Here is a 26,093-nt window from a genome sequence, read left to right as displayed (position 1 = left end):
ACAGAGCACTTGCATACCAGGATATTGCTAGCAGGAGCCACTTGGGTGGTAGGTAACTGATCTCCTCATATGCTGCTTATTGTGCAGCAGAATGGACAGTGAGGTTGCTGCTGGGATCATTTTGCACTGGCTCCACAGATCCCTTGCGGGCCCTTTGGCGGTGAGTTTGAGGGGTAGCTGAGTGACACAAAAAAATGTCTACTTTTTGGGAGAAGGAGAAGAGTGCTAACATACATTTCTACTCTGGGTGTAACCTAGATACACTTCTGGTACAGAGCACTACATAACACTAACTTACTATAATATAATATAATAATACCTATCTATGTAATTAAATTAAGACACAACAATAAATGACCTGATGTAGCAATACCTGAATATTCTATGTTTATCTGGCAAAAGTAATATTTACATAAAACAATAATAATTAAACAATGTATATTTTATGAAGCTATTTTATTAAGCACTAATAAGGGCTTAATTTATGAAGCTGGAAACTGTGTTTGATAATTACTTTGTAAAATTTAGGCCCAAATAAACTCTTTTGCAACTCATCTACTTTGGCCTAATTTAGGAATTCAGTAGTTAATCCATCATAATTCAATGTTTTGAAAATGAGAAAACAAAAATCACAAATATTGCAGAATTGACAGGTAAAGCTATCACACTCTGGTCACAGATGTTCATGTTTATTGCTTCAAGAGTAACAGCAATGCTTAATGCATTATATGTCAGTTTAAAGACCCCTAAAAACTCTTGACTTGTAGCAAGCAGAGAAGAAATATGGAAGTGGTTGTTTACATCTTACACAAGATGTAACTATGTCTGTCAGGAGAGTAGTATAATTATAATGAGAGAACATCAGTGATCTACTAAATGCAAATGTAAGAGCAATAAAAAGAACATAACCTACACAACATTCATATGCTGTGCAATCCAAGATACACAGATTCTTTTAACAACACATTTAAGAGCCTACTATTCTCTTTTGAATATGCCATATGCAACATGTTCTTGTTTAGTTAATTTAGGTAATTTTTGTAGTGAGACTACTCCTGTAATGTCCACATAAGTAATTCCTTTAACTACACTGATCAGCCAACATTAAAACCATTGGCAGGTGAAGTGGATAAAATTGATTTATATCATTAGAATGGCATCTGTCAAGAGAACAGTCAGCTCTTGAATTTCAAGTGTTGGAAGCAGGGAAAATGGGCAAGAGAAAATATCTCAGTGACTTTGATGACTTTGACAATGAACAATGAATGAGCCCTGTTATTATTATAAAAATTTTTATATAGCGCCATCGGATTCCGTAGCGATGTACAATGGGTGGACTAACAGACATGTAATTGTAACCAGTCAACTGGACGTACAGGAACAGAGAGGTGGAGGGCCCTGCTCAATGAGCTTACATTCTAGAGGGAGTGGTTAACTGTTAATAGAGTATCAGGAAACTGCTTCTACGGCAGAAACATGGGTTTCTGTTATTACTCCCTCACAGAGATGGAGCTCGGTGGGATATGTGACATGATGACTCCACCAGGGAGAGCACTCCCCATGGCCACCACCAAATAGTGTCACCTTGGGAAATCACTGCAGAAAAGGTAAAGCCCCCACAAGACACAGTGCCATTGGAAGAAGTATTATTTGTGATCCCACCATACAGCACACTGTGTGCAGCTCTCTAATTAATGTACTCCCATATGTATCTCAGGACTTTAGCTCACACATGGGTAATTTATTGCAAAAACAAACTAGATTTACATTGAGCATCCTCAACTGTTCCAGCCCTGCCGTGTACAATGCAGGATCCTGAGCTGCCACTAACCAACAGCCTGCACTCACTGCACTCCCCCCAGCTCCCTCCGCACCATCATCACTACACACAGCAAGAGGACACCAAAAGCATGGCAGGTTCGGAGTCACATGCTGTACTGACGTCACTACACGTTCTACCCTGCTTCGTATATAAATACTATGCGCAGGCGGTGGGCGGGGCTATAAGATTTTTCGTAGGCGAGTTTATTACCACTGCGGCCAATCAACAGCCACATAGCAGCTCTCGCTGACAGTGCAATATGAAACGCGGGCTGTGATTGGCTTGTCAAGGTGTAGTTAGCGAATAGTACGGTATTGCCTGTGAAGCACGTTGTGTGAATGTCAGTGTGTTAGCCATCGCTGCGACCTCCTGCGCTGAGCTACAGGGACTGCTACTCCCATTAACCCTGTGCATCGCCTGTACCGAGCCGCAGGTCAGTCACTCCATGGATACATGTATTAGATCTCTGACTGTTTGCGGGTGCATGGTGTTGTAATATTGGCTGGGAGTTTCTCTTTACACATTTTACATAAATGCTTTGATCAGAATGTGTCAATGATATCGGAAAAATCCACATTACATTTTTTGGGCAGAGGGTACTGGGGACACACTTCCCCCCCCCCAATTAGTCCAGAATTTGTAAATTGTAATTATAGTATATCTTTGTTGAAATATATTCGTGGAAAATATTTAAGGAATTAGTTTAGATTGATTTTACAATTTATTGTTTGATTCATTTCTTGATTTATAATTTATTTTCTGTTGTTTCAGAGCCACATCTCAAGCTTGATTTGGATATCTTGCAAACCATAACCACTGCGTAACATAAAATATTTGGTCTTGCACTAACTCTTTAAACCAACATTCCAAGGACCCTAAATGCTACAGGACACTACAGAACTTGTGGTGCCATGCGTACACTGTCCCTGTCCCATGGTAAGATGTCAAATCGTTTTAGCATGGTTCGACATCTTACATGGGTCACGCTGCCAGCTCCTTCCCCTGCATTCGGTCTTCTCCAACATGAGAATCCTGATTGATCTACATAGCCAAGAAGCGCACTCTTGCAACATTTGTGCTTTATTCTACCCCAGTATTTGGCTTCTTCTGCAGGAGCAGACTGAATGCAGAGGATGCTGCTGTTTATCTAGGTAGGTTGTCAAACATTTTGATAAGTTTGTCATCTTACTGTGGGATAACACCGAGGCACTCCTGCCACCATAGCTACTACAATGGCTGTAGTGGTTAGGGTGTTTGGAGTGTTTCTTTAAATAAAAAAAATACCCTGTATTTTGGCTTAATTACAGACATGATACGAAGCATTTATGAACAATTATTTCTGTATATCAAAGAGGTAATCCAACTAAAAACCTATAAGGACATGGTAGCCACCCCTCAAAAAAACAAGAACGATAAAAAAAAAACAGATCTGCGATCCAAGGCAAAGTTCTTCTTGCAGCTCCTCCACTAACATTACTCCCCCCTTAATGCTGGGATGGGACCTCGGGGCTTTTCGGTTCAGGGAGAACTTGGGTGGCACATTTCTTCTCTGTCAAAAGCATGCTATGTATGCTGACAATAGAAAACAAATATACACAGATTAAATATTAGCCATTAGATGTAATGTCGCTGCCAGAGGTGGAGTTACAGGTGGAGTTATAGCCAGGGCCGGATTAACATAAGGACCCTTTTTTATTTATTTTACTACTCTTCACATGCTTTTGCTTATGTATGGAAACTTAAAAGGGATCTATGAGAACAGAACTTGTGTGGACTGGCTGACCATGAAATTAGTTAACGTAAAGCTGACTTTGCGCACTATGCAAATGCTCTTGCTGCTTCATTCTCTCTAACACTGTGGCATGTTCCCTTTTTTCTACACTCACTACATACACCTTTTCTCTATCCCAGACTGTACAACAGGAGCTTCTGCCTGCTAGTACGAAGGTTAGGAGAGGAGTGAACCAGCAAGTGCTAGGGTACAGTCCCTGTAAAGAGCTAGCGCATCATTAGGCACATTTATGCCAAGCTCAGGGTGCTGTCTGCACATTATGCCCTTGGTTGGTCATCCTGCACGATTGGCAGACAGCCTGAGGTGCATTCATGCCATGCTCAACGTCTAATTCTTTGTGAAGACACCTCCCCTCCCCCTTTTTGGGCATGTTTGTCCTTCTAAATGTTTTTCTGGTTACTTGATTCACATCAGTGGCCCACCCTTTTAGCCCTCCCACCCAAAATCCTGCTTCATTGGACACTGCTGTTAGGGGGTATGGATTTACATAAAATATGAAAGCGAGAGATTAGCTAGATTAGGTGTTTTCTAATAGCTATATTCTGTGAGTTTCCTTCCAGCACCACCTCCACCAGATAGAAGACGCTTGGGAGGTGTAACTGTTTTAGTCTTTTCTGTCGATAAGATTCTATAATTAGGCACATCATAATTGTCAGCACCAGGCCCAATGGGCTCTTACTCCGGCCCTGGCTATAGCTCTATATGTGCAGTATTTCAACTGAAACGCTTCACAACCAGACATGACCACTTCGAATGATTGTTGAGTGGTCATTTTGCATGGAATAACCTTTTACATTTTCCTGCGCCTTTATCTCATTTGTGATACTTTTGCAGCCTGCTATTACAAAAGAATAAAACAGTATATCATTTTGGAAAATAGGCACTATTCAGCAGCAATTTATCAGTATTTTCTTTGCACTGTTTCTTTCTGTGTTTTTCATACACATACCACAGTGTTGGTAAGGATTTCTCACACACCATATATGCAGTTGCAGAAAAAGCAAAACAGAGTTACCTCCACATTGCGTCCTATATTCTGAAAACTGCAGTATATTACATTGTGAGTGCGATTTATTGTATTTGCAGGATGAGGAGACCGTAGCATCTTTTAACGAGCTTCTAGTTGGTCTCAACGGCAATATTGAATAAAATATAGGTGGCCATTGTTTTTGAACAGTTTCACACCTACTTTAGGGCACCTGCTGACCTTTTTGTTGGGCATTATCATATCAACTCATATTCGGTTTAAGCAGAGTTGATTGGCTAAGAGCCATCAGCTGACACTCGGCTCGGCCACTGACAAACCAGCTCAGACTTGATGGCTGCCTAACACTGCGTTATATAATAATTTTGGAGCCTATAGTGTCTGCTTAAATAAATACTACATTCTTACATGAGAAAGGAACTGCACGCAGTCAAACAATTTTATTGAGAGCCAGCGTGCAGCTGGACCAGGTGTCACATGTTCATCCTCACCTTGTGGTGTCCTTTAATGAGAAATGCCTTTCTGGCATTAGATGGGTTATGGCACTTATACAGAGGTCAAAATATTAACCGGTGGATTAGTGTCAAAAATGCCCTGCAATAACTCTCCCAGAAGGGAATAACCCTTAATTGTAAATAGATAAAGAGGAGAAAGTGGGACTAGAGAAAGTCCCTAAGGTGGAGAGTTAAAATGAAAGATGGGGAGTCCCTACCTTTTAATAATCCTAAGGGGAAACAAAAAAAAGAGGGAATCGGACAGGTAGAACAAGGGTTAGGAGTGTGCCAGCAATCAAGGGGCAAATAGTATCACAGGTGCCCCTATAAATGGGAAGGCTACCTGACTATGTCCTTAGCTTGAAAGGCTCCCCCTTAACCAGAACCCTTGTCAAGGGATCTGAGGTAGTAGGGAAAACTTGCTGCTATGGACGGAGGAGCAGTGAAGGGAGAATCCTCTACAGGGGGACACTCAAGGGTCCCAATGTGAATCTTAGCAGGAACGCTGAGTAGAGAGGACTGACCCTAAGTACCTCGGCACTATGTGGAAAACACTAGTGCCAACTATAACCAGAGTCCCTATAGCTCCCCCTAACCAGAACCCTTATAGTGCAGAGAAGGGAGAAGCCTCTAAAGAGGGACACACAAGGTCCCAAATTGACCTTAGCAAATGCTGAGTAGAGAGGACTGACCCTAAATACCTCGGCACTATATAGAAGCAGCTAGTGTCCGATTCCCTCTTTATTTTGTTTCCCCTTAGGATTATTAAAAGGTAGGGACTCCCCATCTTTCATTTTAACTCTCCACCTTAGGGACTTTCTCTAGTCCCACTTTCTCCTCTTTATGCCTTTCTGGCATTAACAGAGGTGCTACTCAGCAGCCCTGTGCCGGTGTATCTGACTCCTGCAGCATGTTTAAGGATGCTGGCCGCTGCGGATCCATTCCCATTTGTAACCCCACGTCCGCCCACGGTATTGACGACGTCGGCTTGCGTGTGATGTCACGCAAAGGACGCGCACACATGTTCTGGGGTCAAAGGCCGGGTACGGCCAATCGAATCTAAAAAAGGCTTATTTAAACTCCTTTTTCATTTTCCTCAATGCCCTGTCGTGGTTTCCCTTAATAGGTTATCCAAGAGTGTGTCCCTGAGCGTTTATTTCTGGTTATTGACTTTGGCTTTGTTTGACTTACCTGCATTCTGGTATCCTTGACTTTTGGCTTTCCCTCATTGTTGTGTCCCCGACCTCGGCAAGTATTCTGACTATTCTCTGGTACGTTAAGTCCGGCCATTTTAAGGTCTGGTAAGACGTTACCTCTAGTCCTAGGTCTGTTACAGTTTTGCGTCTGGATCAACTAGTATCCTGACACCAGGACCCAGCACCCAGATCCCAATAATATAGGAAAAAACTAAAAAGGTCCAGGCACTTCCAAGGTTCTTTTAGTGGCAATTTTTATTGGAAACCAGTAACACAGAACAACTATTCGATCTAATAGGTATTTTTCAAGTTAATAAACACACCCAAAGAATTGCTTTTTATAGTAGTACAAGTGACTAAAAACATGCATAATATATGTGACATGATTAAAGTGAAGCATTGCGTAATCAACACATTTGTTAAATCATTATCCAAATATTATTAAACACATGCAAGACTAATGCAAGAGTAATCAGAAATGAGAACGGTGTATCCATCACCAGCAACAGCACACCAACTTGTGAATACTCAGTAATAAATGGAAGAAAAGAACATGTATTAATAATCTCTTCTAAAGTTAAAACCAATAACAATTGAAAATTAAAAACAAGTTAAATAGAAGTGATGAGGTCATATTCCTGATTTAATTGTCTAGTTTCCTTATCCAAAAAGCTTCTCTTAGTAGCAACCTTTTTTGTCTATCTCCCCATTTCAAGTTTACTTGAACCGTGTCAATGATTTGAAATTTGAGTTGTGAGATGATGTGTTGAGCTTATGGAAGGTAAAGGTAATTCAGTCAACCCTGTTCTCTGGGGATACCAAAGCGATTTTTGACCCACAGGGTAACCCCCTGTTCGACCCAGACAACCTTCGCCATCCCCGGTCCGCTGAATGGGTCCCCCCGGATCATATTGCCCAATATGTGGCTAAGCGTATTCGCACCCCACTTTCCAAAGAAGGCCGCAATAAACTGCGCGCCGAATGCCCGAGACCTTCCCTCCTGGGCGCAGCCGGTAAGACCCCAGACATTGACCCCCAGATTGCCCAGTTCCTCAATAAGTCGGACTGGAAACCCAAGAAGGGTCTTGACCACTCCCTGAAAGGATGCCAGGACAAGATCCTGGATACTTTAGGGCCCCTGTCGAAGCTATACGAGCTTCTCGATGCCGCCAGAACTGGGGACTCAGTTTTAGATGTGGACGTGGCCATTGGATGGGTCCAACGGGCTATATGCCTGCTGGGGAATGCTAATACAGCTATGTCCTCCGAGAGGCGTAAAGCGATCCTCCTAAAGATCGACCCTAAATTGGCCGCTATGACAGTGGCAGAACCTGACCCAGCTGAGGAGGGCTTGCTGTTCGGCACCTCCTTTGTTAAGGAGATGGGCTCTTATGTAAAGACCTTTACGGCGATTGATAAGGCGCAAGCGAACATGAAACGCTCGTTCGCGCCCAAGGTTTTCGGAGGGGCCGGGCTTAGTAGGAATCGTCCACCCGGCCGTGGTTTCCGAGGCACGTTCCGTGCGGCCAGAGGTTCCTTCTTTCCCTCACGAGGATTCCAAGACCCGAGAACCCCCACCTTCTTTCCAGCCAGGGGCAGGGCTTGGGGCTCCAGATACCCCCGCGGTGGCGCTCCCAGCAGACGTCCTTACGGTGAGTACCCTTTCTTCCCCTCTCGCTCAGGTACGGGTAACGGGGAGGCTGGCCTTGTTTTACCTCAGATGCTTGGGTACTGCAATGCGTAAGGGCATATCGTCTGGAGTTCGTTTCCATGCCTGTCCAGTTTTATCCCCCCAGGGAGCTGTCTCTTCCACCAGATCAGGACGAGATGATTTCCGCGGAAGTCGGGGAAATGTTGTCCAAGGGCGCAATAGAGGAATTGCCGTTCGCTGCCAGAGGCTTTACGAGCAATTTGTTCCTGGTGCCAAAGAAAGGGGGCGGGGTTCGCCCTGTGATAAATCTTCACCCTCTCAACGCTTTCCTCCGTTACCAACACTTCCAGATGGAAGGTATACACTGCCTCAGAGACCTTCTACGTCAGTCGGACTGGCTGGCCAAGTTGGACCTGAAGGACGCTTACTTTACGGTGCCCATCGCGTCCGAATACAGGGATTATCTCCATTTCACATGGCATGGGCGACGTTGGCGCTTCACCTGCCTACCATTCGGTCTCTCCTCGGCTCCTTGGTGCTTCACCAAGCTCATGAAGCCTGTGGTGGCGTTCCTCCGAACCCGGGGGGTTCGCCTCATTATTTACCTGGACGACATTTTGATTTTGTCCCAATCAAAAGAGGATCTCCTGCTGCACCTGGAATGGACGACCAGCCTTTTGCAAAGGTTGGGATTTCTGATCAACTGGTACAAGTCGGTCCTGAACGCCACCCAGTCCATAGAGTTTCTGGACTTCAAAGTGGATTCCGTCCAACAATTTCTATTCTTACCGGGATCCAAAGTAAAAGCCATCCAGAAGGAAATTCGAAGGGCTCTTCGTGTCTCGGACTTGTCCATCAGGCAACTGGCGAGAATTATTGGCCTTCTCGCAGCCTCTATTCAGGCGATTTTCCCGGGCCCGCTACATTACCGAGCCCTCCAGCGGCTCAAAGGGTCACACCTTCCGTCGGGTCACTCCTACGAATCTCGGATACGCTTGGACGCGGAGTCCAGAGACGAGTTGGTGTGGTGGTTGGCACACATGGAGACATGGAACGGGAGAGCCATTTTCGGTTCCATCCCGGATGTGGTGATAGAGTCCGATGCCAGCTTACACGGTTGGGGTGCTCGTTGTGGCGACGCTTCCACAGGCGGCAGATGGTCCGACATGGACAAGTCGTTACACATCAACTGCTTGGAGCTCCTGGCAGGGGCCTTCGCGATCCGCAGCCTTACCCCAGGACGGGCGAATTGCTGCGTTCTTCTCAAGATGGATAACGTGTCGGCAGTTCACCTAGGGGGTACAAAATCCAAGATGTTGGCGATTCTAGCAAAATATTTCTGGCAGTTCTGCCTCTACAACAACGTCTCAGCGACGGCGGAGCACATCCCGGGTCTGGACAATTCGGGAGCGGATTGGAATTCCAGACACTTAAGAGACTCTGGGGATTTGCGCTTACACGCTTCGGTGTTCCAGAGCCTGGACAAGTTGTGGGGGAAATTCAGGATGGATCTATTCGCATCGCGACTGAACACTCAGCTGCCGAAGTTCTACAGTTGGAGGCCGGACCCGGCAGCGGTAGCGACTGATGCCTTTCTCCAGGAATGGCCACGGGGCCATCAATACGCCTTTTCCCCATTAAACATGATCACACGCACAATCTCGAAATTGGTTCGCCACGACTGCTGTCTGGCACTAGTCACCCCTCTGTGGAGGTCTCGACCATGGTTCCCTCGCTTGATGGAGTTGTCAATAGACTACCCTCGATTTGATACCGATCTTCCAGGACCTCCTTCTGTATCCGGATGGGAACTCGCACGAGCTGGTGTTGCAGCACCAGTTACCCCTGATAGCATGGTTCCTTTCAGGGGACCTTCGGTTTGTCCCAGACGTTCCACGGACAACTCTCCTGCTCCTCGATAACACCTGGGCTCCGGGTACACGAGCAGCTTATAGAGCTTCATGGAGATCGTGGTCTGGTTGGTGCATGGAACGGGCAATGGATCCCGTATCTGCCCCTCTACATTTGATCCTGGAGTTCCTCACGTTCCTGTTTGACTCGGGCAAGGCATACCGCACGATCAACCTTTCCGGCTCGGCTATTTCGGCCGGTCACAAGGGTTTGGACGGTTCACCTGTCGGCAGGCATCCTTTTGTATGTCGCCTTCTCAAGGGTATTCGCCTTGCTCGTCCCCCTCCGCCTCGTTTTTCTGCCTTTTGGGATGTCAACGTGATGTTGCAGCTCCTATCATCATGGTACCCTAACCAGGATCTGACTCTCAAGCAATTGCCATCCAAACTAGTGATGCTACTCTGTTTGATTTCTTGCAAGAGGGTCTCCGACGTCAGGGCCCTAGATTGGGATGCCATTACCTTCACTCCGGAAGGCGTTACTTGTGACATATCCAGGAGGACTAAGTCTGCATCCAAGTCGTTTACATACCCTAGGTTTTCAGGCTGTCCGGCGCTCTGTCCGGTGGATTGCCTTAAGGCTTACCCAAACGTTACACGATCCCTTCGTTCATCCGAACTGCATGCCCTGTTCATATCCTTTAAATCGCCTCACCGGCCGGTTTCAACACCTTCGCTGGGTATGTTGGCTGTTATCTTCAGCGGGTATAGACACCTCTGTATTTACGCCTCATTCGGTGCAAGGTGCGATGGCCTCGAAAGCATCTACGGTCGGATGTCATCTGGAAAACATTATGCGAGCGGCGGATTGGTCTCGAGAATCGACCTTTCGGGAATTCTATTTCAGACCAATTGAACACATCGCATCTCGGGTGATAGCACAGCTTTGAACTTGCATAATATGAGCCTCCGTGTCTTTAATAAAATTCCCAGATTTTACTAGTAACATGACGTAAAGTCATGATTTTATTAAAGACACGGAGGCGAGTATTATTCCCTCCCACCCTCCCGGTGTGGGACTTAGATGTGAGATGCTATTGGACTCTTCAGGTATGTTGCAATTTGGTCTGTCTTTATGTCATTAAGTATGGCTTATGCAGTTTTATGCTGATTATTAATTATATTTTTCTATTTTTCAGAGTTCAGTTTTTGTCTATGACTCCCGACGATTATACTTGGTAAGTCTGCAGTTTCGAGTTTGGAAATTACCATATTTTTCTGTCTTTTTTAGCTTGAAGTTATCGCGTTGTTCCCGTTTTCCTGTTCTGGTCAAGTGGGATATCGTTCTTCTTACCTGGTCTTCGGTTTCGCAAGAAAGAGGGGGATTGTGGGAGACACAGGACTTATATAGTTACTTTCTCTGTTATGTGATTGGTTGCCTGTGTGCCTATACAGTTTTTTTCTTTCATTTTGATAATATTTATATTCCTCTATTTGCTGCTGTGGAAATAAAGAAAGAGTTATGCATAATACTCGCCTCCGTGTCTTTAATAAAATCATGACTTTACGTCATGTTACTAGTAAAATCTGGGAATTTGTGCTTAGAAAATTTCTTTCCTTTTCTGGGTGGTCTGTTTCAGGATGTAAATCACATGAGATGTGGCACATGTAACAAACGGTTTAATCTGATATTTTTTGCCACTGTGTGGATGAAAGAAAAATTGACCTTTAATCATAGAATTGCAGCATATGCAATTATAGCATGGAAAGTTACCCTTTTTCTGGGTACCCGAACTTAGGGCAATCAGCAATTCAGCTTTGATAAGATTGTTGCGCAAATATAGAGCACGTTTGTTCACCAACATAGGTTTATTTCTAAATTCCTCAATGTTTTGATGACAATCTAATAATATGTGCCAGTATTTATCTATAATTGTTTTAATTTCAAATGAAGATGTACTAAAACGTGAAATACATTTTAGCCTTTTGTCTTTGCTTAAGAGAGAACATCCTTTGTCTATCCAGTACTTGAACATAGACCAATTGGTTTTGTAAAAGGGTTGTAGGGTACCCACGAGCCATGAATCTTTTAGTCATTTCTTCTAGGTGCTGGTCAACAAGATCAGCTTGAGAAACTAATCTTTTGACCCTCATGTATTGACTGTTGGGAAGTGCCTTAAAACTTGAGGGGTGTGAAAACTTTCAAAATGGAGAAAAGTATTTCTGACTAAGGGTTTCCTGTATATACTGGTTGTTAATTTCATATTATGTTTGGTTATAAGGATATCCAAAAAGGGAATGGAGACCCTATCGACAGACTTGGCGAATTTGGTTGTACCAGAACATTCATTCAAAAGCTAAAATATTCTTCCAAGGGTTCCAATCCATCCCACAACACTAGCACGTCATCTTTATATTGCCACCAATTCCTCACATATTTTTTAAACAATTCGTTTTTATAGATGATATCTTCTTCTAATTGGGCCATATAAATGCCAGCGTATATGGGTGCCACATTGGAACCCATGGAAGAGTCCCCCTGGTCTGAATAAAAAATTCCTCACCAAACAGGAAGTAGTTTTCCGTTATAACCAATCTTAGAAGTTGTAATAAAAATAAAAGAGGAACCCCTTCGAAGCCCAGTGATTGAAATGCCAACTCATACCTCCTTCTTGAGGGATTGAGGTATACAGACTGGTACCATCAAACGTAACTAGCAGTATATCTTCAACATCACTTACTGTCCCCAATTTCTGGAGCACATCCGTAGTATCTTTTTTTTATTTTCGGTATAAACGGCCTGATCAACAGATCCGAAAATTTCGCCTAGAGAGATAATAAAGATCCTATTCCAACAGCTATCGGTCTACCTGGTGGATTTACCAGTAATTTATGTATTTTAGGGAACACATAAATCACTGGTACAACGGTAGCGGGCACAGTGAGAAATCTGTTGAAATATGCAAAACAGGTGTTGTCTCAAGCACAATATAAAGAGGATGCAACTGTGAATCTACACAAAAAGAACACTAATATAGTGTAATACAGTAGAGCACATGAATATGGCCCATACAGAAATATACTCACTAGATTGTAGATGGTAATATCGCCTTAAGGTGCCTGCCTTTAGAATACTGGGGGCCTCTTCAAGTCTCTTCCACTTGTGGCAGCAATTTCTACATGCCAAGGAAAGCCAGACTCCAAATTTCTTCAGAAAGGTAGGTATTTATTTACATAAACAAGTATAAATAAAAAACAAATACATAAAAATGGGTGTTCCTACGCGTTTGGGCCCTAAGTGGAACTTCTTCAGGGACCCAAAAAGTGTAGCAATATAAAATCATATTAAAATATAATATACTATTATAAACGAAAAAAAAAAGGCAGAATACATTCCTACCCCCCATGTCCATGGTTTTATAGGGTGTCTCCTTAGCTCCCACTGGACTACCAATTAAGAATGGTTATGACTTGGTGGTGCTTTAGAGCAAGCATGTCAAAATTCAAAGTCTGGCACGGGCCAAATAAACAAGGTTTAAGTCTGTGGGCTGCAAAAAAAAATAAACTTTTCAAATTTTCATAGAAACTTAGCTTTATTTTGAAAAGTACAGTATATAAAAACAAAAAAAAAAAACAGCATCCCCCTATACTAAACTACAGAACCCCCCTCTACTAAATCCCAGTTCCCCCTCCCCCCTCTAATAAATACCAACACCCCCCTCTAGCCAACAAGCAGACTCCACTGACATTGCTGGTGCCAGAATGCGACTCCGGAGTATATCCCAAATGGTGCCGTCCGCATCCTGTGCCAAAGCTGATCCTCCCTCTACTTCTTGAAACCCTGTGAAGGTGGAGCACATCGAAGTCACGTCGGAATGTGACGTGGCGTTGTGTGCCTCTGTGCACCTCCAGGTACTACACCGTCGCAACACAGACCGACACAGACACACTGACATACACACACTAACAGACATACACACACTTACTGACCGACACACACACACACACACACAGACAGACAGACACAAACACTGACACACACATTATTATTATTATCGCCGTTTATATAGCGCCAACAAATTCCGTAGCGCTTTACAATATTATGAGAGGGGAGATTTAACTATAAACAATTACAAGAAAAAAAAACTATAGGACAATTACAAGAAAACTTACAGGAACGATAGGTTGAAGAGGACCCTGCTCAAGCGAGCTTACTTTCTATAGCACATACTCACTGACACACACCCACACACTCCCTGACAGACACACACTCCCTCACAGACAGACAGACACACACATTGTTGCATACACTCACTTTGTTCCCTGGGGTCCAGTGGGGATCTTCTGTCTGGACATCTCCTTCCTGCTCCCTCGCACGCAGTTTAGTAATGCCTGCAAGGGAGCAGTGAGGAGTAGGAAGACTGAGCTCCCTCGATGCTGCCAGTGTCCTGCTTCCTCTCCAGCCGGGTACATTTTAGCAGAGTAGGCACATGCAATGTGGAGAAAGCAGGTACCTACTCTACTTTAACACCAAGCATGTAGTCGCAGTTCGCCGGGCCGCAAAGATGTCCATTGTGGGCCGTGAGTTTGACATGCTTGCTTTAGAGCTGCTTTGCATCCTCAGGCACCGGAAACCTGCAACATATGGAAGTCAAAATGGTCGCATTGAACACTGCCTGAAGCTATGTGCAGCAGGTCATAACAACAAAAGAGTGTTCTACATGCTTGTCATTAAGGGGTTGCATACATTTGAGACTGGAGAAGTCATTATAAGTTGTATTTTCAGTTGAATTTGGGGAACCCATTTGAAGCATTCATTGTATTTAGTTATTTCAATTGCTTTTGTTTGATTTGTTCATTTCAAACAGCTGAAAGTCTACATTTTGACAGTAAACCTGATTTTAAATGGGGGTTGGTATGTATGTATGTGTATATATATATATATATATATATATATATATATGTGTATTACACACAAACACACTTTTGCTCCTTTCTTATAGCTTCAGGTCGCTCACTTACAAGAAGATATGTTAGCTTTTAATTTTATTCCTGTTTATGGATTTAATTCATGGTTTAAATTAAGTTTTAATTTTGTCCTAAATTTTAAATTTGCAGGACTCCAATATAGCTAAAGAAATATATATACCAACAGACAAACCGAAAATAACTATAATTGTATAGTAATGTTTTTCAGAGATGCATGTGTTAACAATGAAAATAAGTATTTTTATGTACAGGGAAAAACTCTAATACTGTCCTATATTAATTGTTATTGCTGCAGTGATCTATGCCGCAGCAGATGTTCTTCCGTTTTGGGGTGGTCATCACCTTGACCCATACAGACACAGAGCTCATGGTTCTTGGATCACGTAAAGAGATGGGAGCCTGGGACCCACACGCTGCTGTACCAATGAAACCTACACGGTGCCCCCTATCCACTACAGAACCATCACTATGGATTGGTGAAGTGCTTCTGGAAGAACCCTACAATGACCGATTCTGGTTCAAATTCATTAAGAAAGAGGCTGGAAACATCATTTGGGAAGGTACAGCTATGTTAAAAAAAAATAAAAAAAAAATTGCATTTTCTTAATTGGGCTAAATCAAAGATATTTCACCACACCGGTAAAGGCCACTTAATTCCTGTGTATATTGGTCTATTATACAGGTGACGGTAGTCACCATCACTGGGAACATAGGATGGATACTTTAATTAGATCCCTAATGACTTTTATGTTTAAGTCACCCTGTGCCCATTGTAGGTGCAGGGTGTATATAATGTATCCGTTTTATGTATTCATTGTTAATTGTTTGTGTGCTCTCCTGTCCTGCTGATGCTTGATACCAACTAGGAGGATTTGGCTATGGAGCCTGTATAGCAAGGCATATTGCATATTGCTAATTTTGCAGGCAGGAGAGATATTGTGTGTTAATCAATATCTTCCCCATCCCCTTAAATATGTCATTGTGTTATAATAAAGTTGCTGTATGTTGTCTGCTAAGATTTGGTTATTTGTATTTTATTTAAGTTGTCACAGCAATCTACATGCAATGAGTCTATGCGCTAGTCCTGAGAAAGTTTTTTTTATTCCAGTTCCTTTTGGTTTGTCCTGTGTGGATTTTCAGGGATCCTAGTGACGGATTTGGATCTGTTTGCTGGTTGCATGATCCCTCTAGCCATAGGAAAAATTAAGAGAGCTGGGCCTGAGAGCCGCAATTACCTTTGTAAAGGCAAAAACTATAATTACTGTAAGCAGAGCTGCAGCGTAATAGGCAGAGGGGACGATACCTGCCTGTAAGAAGGGCTACAGTGGAATAGTCAGAAAGGACGATACCTGCCTGGTTGGGTACCTGCCTCATTGGGTGTAAGAGCCCAGTCAAGCTTTGGCGACTGGGGCTTAAGCGTTCCAGGGTCCCTGTAAGTGGCTAGGAAGCAGATTGGGCGGAGGTACTCGGTCGGAATACTGGAGCTCCATCACAATACTGATCTCATTATTTTATAAATAGGATTTGTAGAACAAAAAAAGGAGCCAGGTGATTTGCCTTCCTACATTTACATTTTAACAATAATAGTAAAATAAATCCATTATAAAGCCCGTCAAAATGTTATATTACACTTTTATAAGTGTCACCAGCGACATCTGTGGCGATGTCATCCTCCTTCCTTAAGATATTTAAATAAGTGACAGCACTTTAGGCAATGTTGTAGCTAGGGAATCTCCCAGAAACAGGTGAAAAACAGCATTAACACAGAAATACTGTAATGTTATTAGCGACAAATAATGATTGTGACGGACCGCCTGGCGCCCCAACCGGGTGCCTCCGTCAGTCGATGCTCCTAGTGCTCACGAGGGTTTCAAGCACTCCAACAGACACCATAAGCACTATAGACTCCACGAACCGCGACAGCTTGGTTGGGGTCTCGCCGTCCTCCACCCAGCCTGGACCCAAGACCAGGATCCAGCTTCCAGTGGGTAGACCTCTCCTACTTCAGAGAGCGTAGCAGGAACAGCTCTTTATAGCAATACCCAGAGTGTATGTTGTTCTACAATCCCCCAAACATGAGCCAAGACTTCATGAAGGGGTAAAGCATTCTGTTTAAAGGAAGCCACAGCTGGCCTTTTATGCAAGTCCCCAAGCAAGGTGTACGCCCACATGGACCTTGTTGGGGACAGGGACACAGCTTACAAACCAATTAGAACAGTAATTAAATGTACGACAATCCCATAACTAACATACAATCCCTCCTCTCTGCCTGTGAGATAATTGAGTCAGATACTGTATTAACCCAATTATCTCCAGGCAGAAAAAAAAACACATATTTTACAAAGTCCCATAAGTACCACAAGATATCCCCATAAATCTTACATCCCTCATAGCCCTGATCTGGGTTAACAACAAAACAGATCAAAAATTACCCAGATCAGAGCAGGGGTTCAGGAAATTACTGGAAGTCTCTTTTTGACCGACCGGACGTATGGTTTCATGCCCAAAACAGTTCCAGAGAATCAGGCTGTGCGGCCGGCCTATTTCAAATAGTTGAAATACTGTATTGAATTACCGAACATAGCCGTTCGTGGATATAGTCATTATGTGTCTCTTGTTCGTGGGTTTCTTTTTACCGAACGCCATTCGACTCCCGTTCGAGTAGCCGAACCTCCATGGAAGGTAAAGGTTTAGCAGTGTTCGTGCCGTCGAGTGTCTGATTTGAGTTCCATGCACTCGACGACCAAACACAGCTGGTTGCGTTCGACTAAACAAGATGGCAACCGCCACGCGTTCGAATGGTGGTTCGGAAGTTCGTGAGTTCGAAGTGCCATTTCGAAAGTTCGAGGTGTGGCCATACAAGTTTAAACAAGGCACACACAGTGGTTCTAACCAGGATTTGACACAGGGGCCATAGTCACAGGGTAGGAGGCTAGCAAATAGGCCTCTCCAAAAGCCAGTGGCGATGTTACTTTTTGCAAAAACAATTAAAATAAAGAAATAAAAATATGTTTAAATGTTATTACAGGTGCCGGTCCTCACCATGATCGATGTTCAGAATATAATGAAAGCGACATAGTGGATGGAGTTTATTGCCATGAAATAGGGCACTGGATTGAAACTACTGGTCATACTGATGAGATGAAGCACACTACTAACTTTTATTTTCAGTTTGCGGATAAACAAGGAATGCACTTCTCCAGGTAATATAGTCTCAAAACTTTAAATAAGATGAACATATCATACATAATTAATGTGGATTAATTAATATCTGTTTTATTAGTAATGTTAGTAATATTAAACCTTTTCAAAGTTATATGTGATGCAAATTGTAGACTAGTTTCCACAATTTTACCTTTAAATAAATTGAATTAGCCGACATCTTGGCAACAATATGTGGAAGAAGAAACAGTAGATATCCTGCTAATTTCAGCTGTCTTGAGGGTCCTTCTACAGTCGTTCGTGTTGTATTTTTTTTACTTTTTAATTAACTTACCAGTTACCTGTGCTAAATGTACTTATCAACTTGACTCTATACCTAGGTTTGCGTGAAAAACTTGATTTTGAAAGTATTGATTGAATATCATTGAGCATCACCACCATTAGTAAACTGTATAGCCAATGCCAAACACAAAATTTGAACTAAATGTGAACTAATTTGCATATGCCCACCCAGAATCCTTTGCGGTAGTAACATCACTGCAAATTTGTGATTTCTGTGGGAAAAGCAAGTCTTGCTTGACTGGTGTGCAGATTTTTGTTTAACATTGTATTGCGTGTGTGTGTGTGTGTGTGTGTGTGTATATATATATATATATATATATATACAATACACAAGATCCAGCGCACTCTCCTATCTACTAAACAGCAACTTCAATGTTGACAGATTTTATTAGTTTAAAAAAAAAAAAAAATGTTAAAAACACCTTATCTAGGCAAAAAATAATGGGGATTTAGTTACATTATATGATCATACATTGCATAAGCCTGCCACAACGTCAATGTACCCCATCTTTGGCAGGTCCTACTCTCACAGTCTAATGTCTGCTCTTATGAGATTAACCCACTTACTTGGGAAAAAAATTCCATCTGAGGCTCTCTGCAGTACAAGGCTAAATAGGGACCTGAGATGAGGCACCTGTGACAGGGAGGGGTGCAAAACCAAGGAGTTGGCTAGACTCCCAAATATATATATATATGGAACATGGGGGGGGGGGGGGTGGTTGCACTCACCTGAACATGCTTAAATGGGGTGCTGCTGGGGGCCATATTATACAATACACGAGATCCATATATACACTGCTCAAAAAAATAAAGGGAACACTTAAACAACACAATGTAACCCAGTAAGTCCAAGTCAATCACACTTCTGTGAAATCAAATCCACTTAGGAAGCAATACTGAGTGACAATCAATTTCACATGCTGTTGTGCAAATGGGATAGACAACAGGTGGAAATTATAGGCAATTAGCAAGACACCCCCAATAAAGGAGTGGTTCTGCAGGTGGTGACCACAGACCCCTTCTCAGTCCCTATGCTTCCTGGCTGATGTTTTGGTCACTTTTGAATGCTGGCGGTGCTTTTACTCTAGTGGTAGCATGAGACGGAGTCTACAACCCACACAAGTGGCTCAGGTAGTGCAGCTCATCCAGGATGGCACATCAATGCGAGCTGTGGCAAGAACGTTTGCTGTGTCTGTCAGCGTAGTGTCCAGAGCATGGAGGCGCTACCAGGAGACAGGCCAGTACATCAGGAGAAGTGGAGGAGGCCGTAGGAGGGCAACAACCCAGCAGCAGGACCGCTACCTCCGCCTTTGTGCAAGGAGGAACAGGAGGAGCACTGCCAGAGCCCTGCAAAATGACCTCCAGCAGGCCACAAATGTGCATGTGTCTGCTCAAACGGTCAGAAACAGACTTCATGAGGGTGGTATGAGGGCCCGAAGTCCACAGGTGGGGGTTGTGCTTACAGCCCAACACCGTGCAGGACGTTAGGCATTTGCCAGAGAACACCAAGATTGGCAAATTCGCCACTGGCGCCCTGTTTCACAGATGAAAGCAGGTTCACACTGAGCACTTGTGACAGACGTGACAGAGTCTGGAGACGACGTGGAGAACGTTCTGCTGCCTGCAACATCCCCCAACTTGACCGGTTTGGCAGTGAGTCAGTAATAGTGTGGGGTGGCATTTCTTTGGGGGGCCGCACGGCCCTCTATGTGCTCGCCATAGGTATCCTGACTGCCATTAGGTACCGAGATGAGATCCTCAGACCCCTTGTGAGACCATATGCTGGTGCGGTTGGCCTTGGATTCCTCCTAATGCAAGACAATGCTAGACCTCATGTGGCTGGAGTGTGTCAGCAGTTCCTGCAAGACGAAGGCATTGATGCTATGGACTGGCCCGCCCCTTCCCCAGACCTGAATCCAATTGAGCACATCTGGGACATCATGTCTCGCTCCATCCACCAACGTCACGTTGCACCACAGACTGTCCAGGAGTTGGCAGATGCTTAAGTCCAGGTCTAGGAGGAGATCCCTCAGGAAACCATCCGCCACCTCATCAGGAGCATGCACAGGCGTTGTAGGGAGGTCATACAGGCATGTGGAGGCCACACACACTACTGAGCCTCATTTTGACTTGTTTTAAGGACATATCATCAAAGTTGGATCAGCCTGTAGTGTGACTCCAAATCCAGACCTCCATGGGTTGAAAAATTTGATTTCCATTTTTTTTTTATTTTTGTGTGATATTGTTGTCAGCACATTCAACTATGTAAAGAACAAAGTATTTCAGAAGAATATTTAATTCATTCAGATCTAGGATGTGTTATTTTTGTGTTCTATTTATTTTTTTGAGCAGTGTGTGTGTGTGTGTGTGTGTGTATGTGTATATGTATGTATATATATATATATATATATATATATACATGCACATATTCAATACAATGTTAAACAAAAATCTGCACACCAGTCAAGCAATAAGATATATATGTGGTCAAAGTAGATGGCTGCACTCTCGGTCTTTAGCACCAAGAGTGCAGCCATCTACTTTTACCACTTGAATACTGGAGCCCTGTTATGCACCCGGCCACGTAATTTTGAAGCTAGAGTGCAAGGTATTGTAGCCCTTTTTATATATAGATATATATCTATCACTTCTAAGAAACAGAAATTGTAGAGAAAAAGGATGCCTGTCATTAATTTTCAAAGACTGAATCTCTATCTGCAAGAATAAATAAAATGGTAGTGAAACCCACATCTTTACCAACCTTATGGTAAGATCTTATTTCCTCTCGTGCCACCTTACAACTAATCAGATTACAGACTTGCTCAGACAGTGTCAGACCATACTCTAACCAACTAAACCAACTAACAGACATGTTCATTGCAAGAGCTGAATTGTGGCTGAAATTCTCACTCCTGCCACATTAGCTAAATTACCCTTTTATCTGTAATAGTCTTTCACTGTAGTACTAATAAGGCAACTATTGGCAACCTGATTGCTTCAGTTTCAGTCATGCAGAATCCATGCAGCACATAAGATGGCATTTACTTTAAAAATGCATCCCGCTTTATCTCATGTTGTTGTAACTCCTTTGTGACTGGTGCTATAATCTTGCAAGTGATGGTGTCCAAAAATAGCCCCCACAGGCTGTCCCGGACATCTGATCACTGTGGCACCATGCCAAAGTAATTGAATGCCAAATGCAATCAAAAATAGTTGGTGGTTCTGGGAGATCCCAGTACATGCAATAATTGCTGCATGTACCAGGCTTTTGTTGGAGGTCTCGAACACGATTAGATTATTATAAGCAAAGCTATGAGAAAGTGTTTTTGTGTTGTATTTTTCAAATGTTTTTAAATACTGTAATTTATTTGCATCTTGTGCCCTGTATATATCGGGTACCAGAATAAATATCTATCTAATCTTTAAAAAAAAAAAAAAAAAAATTATTTAAAACATTTAAGTGTACATAAAAGAAAGTGTGTAACAAAGTTCATAAAAAAAAACTAGAAAAGCTACAATTTCTGGGGAAATTGTGTGAAGTGTTCTTGCCTCCACCAGTAGTGTACAACTGGAGTGGGCGGAGTAACTTATTATTTATTTATATAGCACATTTAATTGCAACGTTGTTGCCCAACGTGCTTCACAGTTACATTAAAACATACATTTATAAAAACATTAGCAGGTGTACAAAAGGCCCTGTCTATGACATCACTTGCTGCTCCAGCCTGGCACAGGTCACAGTATTTTGGCGGTTGCCATCTTCAAACGGTCGTATTTTAGAAACTATACATCCTACAGCGAAGAGCTTTATATTGTGAGAATCACAAGACCCACACCTACATTTTTTGATGCATAGTATGTCTCTGAAGTATTAAAAATAAAGGCACAGTTGCAGTTTAGAAATTGCCCTTCAAGTTTGAGCTGACTAGAGTGGAGTTTCAATGAATGTCAATGGACGGCGTGAGTTGCAAACAAATGGTCATATTGTGAAAACTATCAGGACCTTGGCTTAGCCGTAGACATTTCTAGTGGCAGCAGGGATAGCTGAACGTTTTGATATAAGATTTGTGTAGGTGGGCTTGAAAATGAGGGACTTGTGGCAGTTTAGATATTGTCCTGATTTTTCAGCTTTTGACAGCTCCCACTCTTGTTTTGAACATTTTGCCATTTATTCCTATTGGACAAATTTCACCACAAGAACGACGATATTCCGTGAACCATTCGGCGAAACGTTCCACAAAGGAATAGCAATCCGATCGGGAACAATCTGCACGTTTTGGTATATTTTTGTCTATGTAGTTTAAAAACTGTGGGAGGAGTTAGGGTGGCATATTTGGCTATAATAAGAATAATAATAACTAAAAAAGCTACAATTTCTGGGGAAATTGTGTGAAGTGTTCTTGCCTCCACCAGTAGTGTACAACTGGAGTGGGCGGAGTAACTTATTATTTATTTATATAGCACATTTAATTGCAACGTTGTTGCCCAACGTGCTTCACAGTTACATTAAAACATACATTTATAAAAACATTAGCAGGTGTACAAAAGGCCCTGTCTATGACATCACTTGCTGCTCCAGCCTGGCACAGGTCACAGTATTTTGGCGGTTGCCATCTTCAAACGGTCGTATTTTAGAAACTATACATCCTACAGCGAAGAGCTTTATATTGTGAGAATCACAAGACCCACACCTACATTTTTTGATGCATAGTATGTCTCTGAAGTATTAAAAATAAAGGCACAGTTGCAGTTTAGAAATTGCCCTTCAAGTTTGAGCTGACTAGAGTGGAGTTTCAATGAATGTCAATGGACGGCGTGAGTTGCAAACAAATGGTCATATTGTGAAAACTATCAGGACCTTGGCTTAGCCGTAGACATTTCTAGTGGCAGCAGGGATAGCTGAACGTTTTGATATAAGATTTGTGTAGGTGGGCTTGAAAATGAGGGACTTGTGGCAGTTTAGATATTGTCCTGATTTTTCAGCTTTTGACAGCTCCCACTCTTGTTTTGAACATTTTGCCATTTATTCCTATTGGACAAATTTCACCACAAGAACGACGATATTCCGTGAACCATTCGGCGAAACGTTCCACAAAGGAATAGCAATCCGATCGGGAACAATCTGCACGTTTTGGTATATTTTTGTCTATGTAGTTTAAAAACTGTGGGAGGAGTTAGGGTGGCATATTTGGCTATAATAAGAATAATAATAACTAAAAAAGCTACAATTTCTGGGGAAATTGTGTGAAGTGTTCTTGCCTCCACCAGTAGTCTACAACTGGAGTGGGCGGAGTAACTTATTATTAATTTATATAGCACATTTAATTGCAACGTTGTTGCCCAAAGTGCTTCACAGTTACATTAAAACATACATTTATAAAAAACATTAGCAGGTGTACAAAAGGCCCTGTCTATGACATCACTTGCTGCTGCAGCCCGGCACAGGTCAGAGTATTTTGGCGGTTGCCATCTTCAGACTGTCGTAGTTTAAAAACTATAATTCCTACAGCGAAGAGCTTTATATTGTGAGAATCACAAGACCCAGACCTACATTTTGATGCATAGTATGTCTCTGCAATATTAAAATTGAAGGCACAGTCGCAGTTTAGAAATTGCCCTTCAAATTTGAGCTGGCTATAGTGGAGTTTCAATGAATGTCAATGGACAGCATGAGTTGCAAACAAGTTGCAAACCCCATAAACCCTATGCACTCACCATCACACCCATCTCGGGGAGCCAATGCCCAGTGCCCGGTTTCTGTAAAACACAAACATCCAAAGGGAAGTGGACCCAGTGGTCTTACAATCGAGTAACCCAAACCTGAGACGAAACCTATATATTCTACCTGACATATTTAACGCCTAAACTAAACTACTCCAAGAGGCCATCTTAACCAAACTCAAGCACCTACCTATGCCAAATACTTCACTATTGATTAGCATTGATCGATATTCTAGGCCTTCTTGTTATTTCTTCTCTATTCTTAAAAAAAAATGGCATGCTCTATCACAGTTACCTTAATAATGCAGTAATGTGATATATAAGGTGTGTGCATGCAGACGTTGAGTCTAACATGTTTGTTTTTTTCATATGACTTAAGCTGTGTATTTCCAACACGCGTTACTGTATCTCATGTTTTATACCTGCCATAATAGAACATAGATTGACCCAAAAAAAAGAAAGTACATCGGTATAACAGCTCAACGCGTGTTTCGGTGTTTGAAGAACCTTTAAAAGCAAGTGCATCTCAGTTGGTGGTTTGCTCTTGAGAAAGGCCTACTATTGTCTATATGCGATATTCGAGTGATTGTCTGTAATGTTGTTATTTAGTTGCTTGTTATAGATTGATTATCTTATAAATTGGCTGAGGTTTAAGTCTATAACCCCTTCTGGTGGCCGTATATACTGTGTACACTTTATTTATCTAATAACTAAGAACCACAGGTGTTCTCTCTAAGTAACCCACTTATATATACAACAAATCTGGTGTTTTACTCTGTGTATTGACTTATGCCCTTCTGTATATGCCATTTTTTACTTATACATTTTTATTATTCATAGGTACTGCAGCACCTTACTACTACTTTAGGGATCGTATTACAAGTCTTCAATGGTTGCTTGTTTAATGTAATTACTTTCTAGCGACCTAAGATCTTATGTACATATCCCAGTTTAACTCTAGATTCCCCATTCTTTTTAACTGCATTAAGTAGTGCATGATTGGACTATTTAATTCACCTCACTTTTTTGTTGGGGGGGGGGGGGGGGGGGGGGCACATTGCACGTTTTGTATTTCATTGGTTCTCAATTATTAATAAAGTTGTATTTATCCTTTGCTATTACTGAGAATGTTATTTAATTGGAGGTAATTTCAGTGAGGTTAGGATCCTCTTTCTAGGCACCTGTCCCCATTTGTCTTTTGTTCATTACTGTTTGCTAGGGTTAAGCCCTTATTACCTCCTCAATTTTTTTTTTAGCATTAGAAGAGTAGGTTTTTTCCTATATCTGGATGTATTTTAGTTTTCTTCTCATTTGAAAAGTGAATGTTGTGCTCTTGTAGAATCTTTACTGTACTTTTTAATTTAGAATCTTACCAAATATTTGGCTTGGAAGTTGTCCACGACAGTTAGAGCATGTGACTATAAAAATGAAGCATGAATTGGGAATAACGGCTGTACTGAACTTCCAAACCGAATGGGATATTGTCCATAATTCCCGGGGATGCAATCCATATCCTGATAATATGAGCCAAGAAACCATGATCAGGATGTACAAAGAAGCAGGCCTGAAGTATGTATGGATACCTACTGCAGATATGAGCACAGAAGGTAAATACGTATTCCTTTTGCTGAATTTTTTCTAACCAACAATCTATATGCTTTTTTAGTGGTGTACTATTGTGATAGATTTTAAGTAATTAAAAAAAGAGCTTAAAAAATTTGTTTGGAATCCAGGAGGCAGCTAAAAAAGTTAGGAGACAGTCATTTTCAACGAGAAAATGCAATTCTTAAAGGGACACTATAGTCACCAGAACCACTACAGCTTGATGTAGTTGTTCTGGTGTCTATAGCCTGTCCCTGCAGGCGTTTCAGTGTAAACACTGCCTTTTCTGTGAAAAGGCCAAGTTTACATTTCTGCTTAGTAAAACCTCTAGTGACAGACTGCCATTAGAGGGTCCTGGGTCACTGCTGCACCAAGTGCAGCACCCAGGTTCTGTGTCTCCAAGCTCTGCATGGAGGCGCTGAATGTTCCTCATAGAGATTCATTAATTTAATGCATCTCTATGAGGAGATGTGGATAGGTACATTTG

At 42.3% G+C, this 26,093-nt stretch overlaps 1 protein-coding gene across 2 annotated transcripts in view; it reads left to right on the top strand.

Moving 5' to 3' along the window:
- Positions 1–2,153: 2,153 nt before the first annotated feature.
- Positions 2,154–26,093, top strand: part of EPM2A (EPM2A glucan phosphatase, laforin) — a 49,567-nt gene continuing 25,627 nt past the window's right edge. For both annotated transcript variants that reach the window (XR_010086542.1, XM_063441158.1), the window contains exons 1-4: positions 2,154–2,255; positions 15,075–15,339; positions 17,808–17,982; positions 25,370–25,611. Coding sequence is in view for 1 of the 2 variants with exons in the window: in XM_063441158.1 (XP_063297228.1) it covers positions 15,081–15,339; positions 17,808–17,982; positions 25,370–25,611 (676 nt within the window). In the remaining variant the exon portion in view is untranslated. The remainder of the gene's footprint in view (positions 2,256–15,074; positions 15,340–17,807; positions 17,983–25,369; positions 25,612–26,093) is intronic.

This window comes from Pelobates fuscus, chromosome 2 (assembly GCF_036172605.1).
Source record: "Pelobates fuscus isolate aPelFus1 chromosome 2, aPelFus1.pri, whole genome shotgun sequence".
In the NCBI taxonomy this organism is placed as follows: domain Eukaryota; kingdom Metazoa; phylum Chordata; class Amphibia; order Anura; family Pelobatidae; genus Pelobates; species Pelobates fuscus.
This window is presented reverse-complemented; position numbering and strand designations above follow the sequence as displayed.